The sequence below is a fragment of the Leishmania braziliensis genome, chromosome 12 (genome assembly GCF_000002845.2).
Source record: "Leishmania braziliensis MHOM/BR/75/M2904 complete genome, chromosome 12".
In the NCBI taxonomy this organism is placed as follows: Eukaryota; Euglenozoa; class Kinetoplastea; order Trypanosomatida; family Trypanosomatidae; genus Leishmania; species Leishmania braziliensis.
Window position 1 is genome coordinate 239,310 of NC_009304.2, and position 8,140 is coordinate 247,449.

An 8,140-nucleotide genomic window follows, 5' to 3' on the forward strand; every position below is an offset into this window, starting at 1 on the left:
CGTCCACGCCTCCCTCTCATCCCCCACACGCTCTCTTTCCCTCCTCCTCACCTTCTTCTCCCTTTCGACATTTATACATCCTCCCTTCTTATAGGCCTCTCACTCGTTTTCTCTCGAGTCATGTGTCCATGTATATGCAAGTTTGTGTATTTTGTGTATTGTGTGTGTGTGCTGCGTCTGCGTTTCTGACGCTGTACTGCACTATCACTGCCGCTACCGCTGCTCTTTCACGTTTGCCGCCGCCGCCACCACCACCTCTCTCCCCTCCTTTTTCTCCCCTCTCACCAGCTGACTCCTCCTGTACTGCTTCGTCGTTCTTTTTCTTCGTTCGTACTTACTCTCGCCTCCTTTTTCAGACACACACACACACACACACGCACACACACACACACGCACACACACACGCACACACACACACACGCACACACACACGCACACACGCACACACACACACGCACACACACACACACACACACACACACACACACACACACACACACACACGCACACACAGCCGCGCACTGCTTACGAGAGGATACACGCACAGCTCGTTGATAGCACTTTCCACCACGCGGGTCTCTCTCTCTCTCCCTCTCTCTCTTTGCCTGTCCTCTATTTTGGAGTGCGTTCTTGCGCCGTGCAGTTTCTTTTGTTGTTCAAGTTGGGTGGATAAAGGGCGCTTCTCTGGTGTTCCTCCGACTTCCCTCCTACATCCGACTCCTCTTTCTGCCAGTTGTGCCTTCTCTGCCGTGAAAAGCGAAAGCGAATGACGTGAAAGGGCAAAAAGGCGCCCCCCCCACCCTTCATCCGCATCGTTGTTGTCAACTGCGTCCTACTCCTGAGTCGTTCCTTTTTTCTGTGCGCAGAAGGTGTGCGCCCCTGTATTTGTGTGTCGGCCGCGCGTGGGTGCATCCCGGCGGCGTTGTCTCTGTACTACACTTTCGAGTTTGTAGGTGTCCAGTGCCGCCTGGCGCGTCCCTCTTTGGCTCAACTCTATCAATCGAGAGGCGCGGAGAGACGGAGACGTTGGCAGTACTTCGTCGTAACAGAGGTACACACGCGAACAAGTGAAACAGGAGGGGGGGCAACACATGCAGCGAGAGAGAGAGAGAGAGCATCGTCACCGGGTGTAGCAATCGCTTCATCTTTGGTGCATTTTTGTTCTCTTTTTCCTTTGTGCTTCACCCATTTACCCACTGCGCAAGTGCGGGTGTATGGAGTCTTTGGTGGCTTTCCATTTCTTCTCCGCATCATGTCGATTTCACGTGGGAGGTGCGGTAATGTACCTCTATCGTGGTGCCGGTCCAAGCTCAAGAGGAAGGGGCCGCGTAGCTGTACATGGGATCGCGTGTTGTGGATGCTATTGAGCTAGGGAGAAGCATGCGCGCACAAATGGCGTACTCAATGACAGGCCCCAGGGCGTCTCTCCTCTGCGTGACCCCTTCCCCATTACTACCTCTGATGCTTACTGTGCTCTCTCTCTCCCTTCCACTCACCTTCTCCTTCGTCATTCCCCCCTGTCTCTCTTTTCTCACTGTGATGCTGGCGTGGGCCTCGCATATCAATCCCCCCTACACATATCCACAGAGACGTATACACAACGACACAGCAACTGCACCTAACCCCCAATCTCCGACAAAGCTTCATTATTTTCATCACTAATCGTTCAGAACTCCCCACCTTTTCCTCCCCTTTTTCGTTTTGTGCCTCCCCCTTTCCCATTTTCCTCTTTCATCGATGTTTAGTTTTTGATTGATTTCGTCTCTCTCACTCTCTCTTTCCTTACCAGGAGTATTCTTCACCACGTGCTGCCCACACTCTTCATCGCCCTTTTCCACACCTTCTGCGCCTCTGTTTCTCCTCTACTTACGTGCGCGCTCTCTTTTGCCTTGTTCGCTGTCTTCACTTCTTCGTCCTATAAAGCGATAATCCATCTCTAAACAAACAAACAAACAAAAAAAAACGACAAGGCCAGGCGAAGACTCTCTCCACCAACCCTCCCCCTGCTCACTCGCTCACAAGAAGCCAACACGCGCGAACTCTCTCCTCCTCTCGTGTACCGCTCATCACCTTTTAGATTTTCCTTCCTCCTCCCCTTTGCAGCGCAGAAGAATCCAAGAGATCTCACAGACACCGCTTTTTTTTTTCTTTCTTGAGCACCCCCTCCTCCTCTTTCTCCCTCCACATTCCGTGCTCGACTTGTGTGTGTGTGTGTGTTTCTGCTCTGCCTCTCTGCTTCTATCTTTTCCTCGTCAGAAAAGATCGCTGTTTCGCGTTTCGCGACAACCGCTCTCGCCCTATACTACTGTTTCTTTCAACTGGGTGGGCCACTCTCTGCCTCTCTTTTCTTTCCCTTTCCGCTTGATTCACTGTTTCAGATCGGTGGTTGGAGGCGTTCTAGCTGTGTGCGCGCAGCCTCGTTGGAAAGTTGAGGCCGACCTCTGACTCTCCTCTCTTTCGCTTCCTACCCTCCTCTTTCATATATATATATATAAGTTTGGCACCTTTGTTTTCGTTTTTTTTTTCCTGTTTGTGCTCTTGTGGGTGATCAACCTCCTTGTTCTTGTTTCACTTCGCTCTGTACAGCATCACCGTGAAGAGTATATACGTTGCCTCTCTCTCTCTCTCGGTGATTTCCTTTGTTTTGTTTCGCCTACTCGACTGACGTTAATTACGATTCCTCCTCCTTCCCCCTCTCACACACCCTCTGTCTTCATTTTTCCCGTCCTGTGCTCAAGCTCTCTGTTGGTGGTGTTGTGTGGTGCGTCTTCTTTTTTTTGTTTGTTTGTTTGTTCTTTCCTTTCAGATCACTTGTGACTTCATACCGCGAAAGCAAACAAAGAAAAGTGCACACAGACACACAGACAATACATCTGGTCTCGCTCGCTCGCTTGCTCTCTCTCTCTCTCTGTGTTGGCGTTTTCTGTCTGCTCTCTCGTCTCTGTCCTCTTTTCTTGTAACGCCTCTTTAACTGGGGCACCCAAAAAAAAAATCGGAGTCCGTCTTCTCTTCCTCTCTTTTCTTTCCCTTTTCGCTTTCTCTCTCTCTCTCCGCCGGCATACTTCTGTCTTTCCCCGGTTCGCCACCGTGTGTCCATCTCCGTCGTCTCTGCGCTTGTGCTCTCCTTCCTTGCTGCCTTCTTGCTCTCCTGTGTGTTCGCGGCTCTCGCGTGTTGCCCACTCTTTCCCGCCCGTCGTGCAGCTTTTCTCTCTTTGGCCCTTTGTAACCTGTGATGGCCTACTCGCCCACGCACATGGCTGAGCGACTCCAGACAAGGAGCCCCACCACCGCGTCCAGCGCATCCGCTACAATGCTGCCGACGTCATACCCATTAGCAAACGCAAGGTGCATTGAGGCAGTTGTCGTCGCCACCGGTATCACTACAGTGAGCGGGAGTGACGTCGCTTCTCAGTACTCAATGCCGCACACCGACAACGCACCGCTCCTGTTTGCGGAGCCGCCGCACCCGGTCGACGACAACGCCGATTGCAGTAACGACGAACAGATTGACCCCAATGACCCGCACCTGGGCCTCATGCCAGACTCTCTCTCCTGCACCCTGGCTACACCAGCCGGGATGCAGGAGTCCGAGGACGTCTATGACGGCTCAATGCCGTCGACATCCGCCGCCAGCACTACGATGACGGCGCTGGGTTGTGCGGCAGCACCGACGCTTCAGGCTTCCTTTACTCCTGGTGCGAGCACATCCATCACACCTGCGCCCGTCGAGGCGCACAGCGCAAGTGGCACACTCCCGTTCCTGCAGCACCGCTGGGTTGGCAACTACGACAGCGGCAGCCGGCGCTTGTCATTCCGCGGCGCCGATCGCAGCACCACTGCTAGCGGCTATGGGCTGCGACTCGTCGGCGATGATGTGGAGTGGCTACAGGGAAGCTTTGAAGACAGTACTACCTCTCCACGCGAGGAGGTGCAGCCGTCGTGGCAGCACCTGCAGCACCAAAAACCCACGGACAAGAGCAACACCGCTCGAGCGATGCCGCCAACTCTCAGCGATGCTGGGGCGAGTGCTGTTCGGAAGAAGGTGCCTGAGGCTCACTACCATTTTGAGCGCGCTGTGCAGTCGCAGCCGCAGCGGCAGACCGCTTATCAGAGCACAGATGAGGAGGACAGCCAGGCAGCGGCCATGCTGTGGGCGGCTCAACAGATGGCCGCACTGGAATAATAGAGTTACTGGCGGCGTGTGTGAGTGCGTGCCGCAGCACCGCATCTACGTCTATTCCCTATGCCAAGCGCTCGTATTACAGTCGATGTAGCTGACGGTAGGCACACCGTACTGGTGAACCGGGACCGAATAGGAGAGAGGCTAAGGTAGTCAAGAGGAGACCCCTTTCTAAGTAGTGCGCCGATGCAGACAAGCCCCGAGGGAAACTGGGGAGCTGTATCTAAGAGGGGGGGGAGAAGGGCTTTTTCGAGATGAATGACGACTGTGCACCTGCGCACGTATTCAGGGACACATCAACGTGATGCCTTCACGCCATGATGTGGCGTAGCGATCTGGTGATTCAAACGCATACACCTCGGCGTAAGGCACTGGCGCCTTTTCTTCCCTCTTTCTGCTCTCTCTCTCTATCTCTTGCTGCTTCGTTTTGCCAGGTGCGCATAGTTGTTCAGCTACGGTGCACCACACCCACCCACACCTCCACAGGGGAAAGGCAAAAGCAAGAAGAACTCGACGTTGCGTGCAGGAGCATGATAAGGAGGAGAGAGGCAGTCGAAGGGGTTAGCGAGGGCTGACTTGTCAGAGGAGGAAGACTCCCTTCCCTCTCCCACTCTCCTCCCAAAAGAGAAACGACGAGGAGAGCAGAAGTCTCGCTCGCTCGCTCTTTCCTTTTTTTATTTTCTTCCCTTTAGGCGGGAGAATCTCTTCGCCACGTACGCTCTTCTTTCTTTCTCCGATTTCAGCAGACGCCCATCGCACTCCATTCCTAATTCGTCCATTCGGAGGTCCTTCCCACCTTCACTCCACTTCTTATGTGAAATGAGCCGGGAAAAAGCGAAGGGAAGGTGAGGCTGGCAGACACATGCAGATGCATTATGGTTGAAGGGGAGGATGCGTTCACGCTAGTAAGCTTGTATGGGTGCCTATATAAATATATATATATATATATACATGCGTGTGTGTGTGTGTGTTGTTGTAATGAAGCACCGGTGAACTCTGTCCAACGTACATGTCGTGTGGGCTGTATTCGAAGTCTAGACAAGACGAGAAGGTCGAAGAGCATGGGCGCGCAGGCAAGTGAAAAGTCAGAGTAAGAGGCTAACGAAACAGAGAGGGAAAAAGGGTGAAGGTCATCGGTAATGATGTCTGCGCCTTTTTTTTTCTCTCTGAATCCCCAAGGTAAAGAAAAAAGAGTGCGTGAGGGTACTGGGAAGCTGCAGTGCGGCAGCTGTTCGTGCTGCTGTTGGAGAAAAACGAGAGCGGGAGACGGAGAGTCAAGGGTGTTAAGCGCACGAGAAAACGAGCATAGGGTCCGCACTAACACACAAACGAAGGGGAGTGCAGCGTGAGCAGCTGACCACCACCTACGAGACAAGAGCGAAAGATGGAGGGAGTAGCGTAGTTTCGCATGCTTACAGAAGTGACATACTCATGCGATGTGTTTCATCTTCCTGCTTTCTTCCACAGCCTTCGCATTTTTTCCCTTTCAGCTGCAAGTGAGTGTTTCTAACCCCCTTTTTGTTCAGGGGATTTTTTTCCTTCCCTGACTTCTTCCCCACTCCTCGTCTTTTGATAAGTATGTTTGTGAACCCTTGTTTTTATCTCCTTACCGTGCACTGGCCTGCTGCCTGTGCACCTGTGACGGTGTTGGTCGGTTGCGGTTGTATTGGCGCACCCTTCCACTCGTGCGCGTCTCCATGTCTGTGTACTCGCTCTTTGCCCCTCTGTCCCCCCTCTCAGCTTGTGTGCTCCTTCTGGCTCTCTTCTTACCTTTTCTTTCCACACTGTTGCTTCACCAAGTTTGCGTTTTTTTTTTTCGCTCTTCCGTCCTTCCGCTGTCTGTTTATTCATTCATCTTTGTCTCTCTTTTTTTTCCTTGGGCGCGCGTGCACGTGTGTGTCCTCATCACTCTTTCCAGACTCTCTTTTTTTTTTTTCGTGGTCTTCTTCACATGTGCCCTGTGAGTGGCATTGATCGGCTTATTTTTGCCCCTTTCTATGCTCACTCTGCTTAGTGAAGCACATCTCTATGTACGTCATGGTTGGGCGTTATTTGTCGGCGTTTTCTAGTTTTTTTTTTTGTTGTGTTGCTGGAGGGTTGCTGCTCATCGATGGTGATGGGCCACTGTGCCACGCATTTTTCCATTTTCTGTTTGCTGCGTGTATGCACTGGCGCGCGGCCGTATGTGCGTCTTTGTGCTACCTTTGATAATCTTTTCTTTTCTATTTTTTTTTGCTGATCCACACCTCAGCTCGTGTGTGTGTGTGTGTGCTGCTGTACCTCCTCCCCCGCTGTTAGTAGCCATGTGCTTTCTATTTCTTTTCCTCCCCACGATGCCAACAAGCGCGTCGTCCCCCCTCCTCCGTTGTTTTTCTTCTATTCCCCCTTTTCGATGTTGCTCTGCTTCGACTTCGCGTGCGATTACTCGTGGTACTCCCCACTTCCCTTGCTGATGTCTTCCCCCTTTTCTATTTTTTTTTTTTTGTTTCAACTTCACATGTGTGTGTGTGTAGGACTTATGCCTTTACTATTGTTCTCTCTGTCCCTCTTCTCTGAGGGTGGGCGCTGTTGGTTTTCTTCCCCTTTCACCACCATCTCCCCGTCTCTCGCTCTTTTTCGTTTCCCATGTTCCCCGTGTCGTAGCCCTTGCGCGAGAGCACTCGAGTCGTTACTGAGGTATTCTCCGTCCATCTTTTTCCTCTCGTGGGGGGGGGGTCATTTTTTTATTTTATTTTATTTTATTTTATTTTTTATGTGTCCCCTTCTTTGGTCAGATTTTGGTGTGTCGGACTGACGTTCGTGTTGCGTCGCTCTGAAGATGTCTATTTTCCACTCTGTGTGTCTTTTTTTTCCCCTCCCTTCCCCTCTTCCTTTTTTTCTCCCCCCCCCTCTCTCTCTCTCTTCTCCTACTCCCCCTCGTGTCACGGCGTGATGAATTCATCTCTGTGCTCGTCCGTGCACGTGTTTTGTTTTGTTCGTAATGGGGGCTCTTCTCTCTTCGAGCCTGGAGGAGTGTTCGTCCCGGTGCGCCCATGCCCGTGTCTTTTGTGTCTCTAACGCTTTGCTCGGCAGCGCATGGCCCCTGCGTGCGTGTCTTTCGCTCTTCTGAGCACACTTTTATTTTTGAGTGGATTTTGACTCCCCTCTGTCTCGGTTGATCCTCGGAGAGGTTCTCACTTTTTCATAATGGACGCAGAGCAAGACGGCAAGGCGAGATGCACACGCACACACACCCATACAAGGGTAAATTCGCAGAAAGCAAGTTGCAGCACCTAAGGACCCTAAGAATACATAAAAGAGGCAGGCTTTCTCAAGCGCAGTAGAGAGAAGGGTGAGAAAGAATGGCAAGAGGCAAGCGCGTCAAGGTAGCTCAGCTCACTCCAATCTTTCCCAGACACCCCCCACACCCCCCACACCCACACACACACACCTAGAATGTGGGTCTCACTGTGTTCACATGACGCAACTTTTCACTTCTCTTGCATGCTGCATTTTTTTTTTCTCCCTGAATTCGACTCTTATGCTTTGTTGTGCACGTGGGCGCGTGCTTTCCTGTATCTTTCTTTTTCCCTTATGTGCGCTCTGTTTCATCGCTCTCGCTCTGCCCTCTCGCTAAAATTTTCCCTTTTCTTTTTCGTTCTATAACTTCAAGCCCTCGCTGCCTTTTTTTATTTTGTTTCAACTGCGTTTGTGTTGTCTTGCTCCCGGTCATCGGTATTCACCATGCTGTGGGTTTTTTCTTGCGCTTTTCATCTGGGGTGCTGGGTTTTCTTTTTTTCTTTTTGTTTCTCTCTTGCACACACGCTCTTCTTAGTTGGTCGCTTTCGCTGTCCTACGTGTAAAGGATGTGCGCTCTTCTTGTCTTTCTTCATTCTCCTGTCCTGAATTGTTTGGTGCATTGTTTTCTCTTTATTTCATTGTCATAACGATCTTTATCTTTGTGCGTGTATATTTTTTTTC

General features: G+C 51.5%; 1 protein-coding gene across 1 annotated transcript; it reads left to right on the top strand.

Annotated features, from left to right (window-relative positions):
* Nucleotides 1-3,418: 3,418 nt before the first annotated feature.
* LBRM_12_0550 (hypothetical protein, unknown function) lies at nt 3,419-4,183 on the top strand (the record flags this gene model as incomplete). The annotated part of the gene is made up of 1 exon (XM_001563055.1): nt 3,419-4,183. One exon carries the CDS (start codon nt 3,419-3,421, stop codon nt 4,181-4,183), a length of 765 nt encoding a protein of 254 aa, XP_001563105.1.
* Between the last annotated feature and the right edge of the window lie 3,957 nt (nt 4,184-8,140).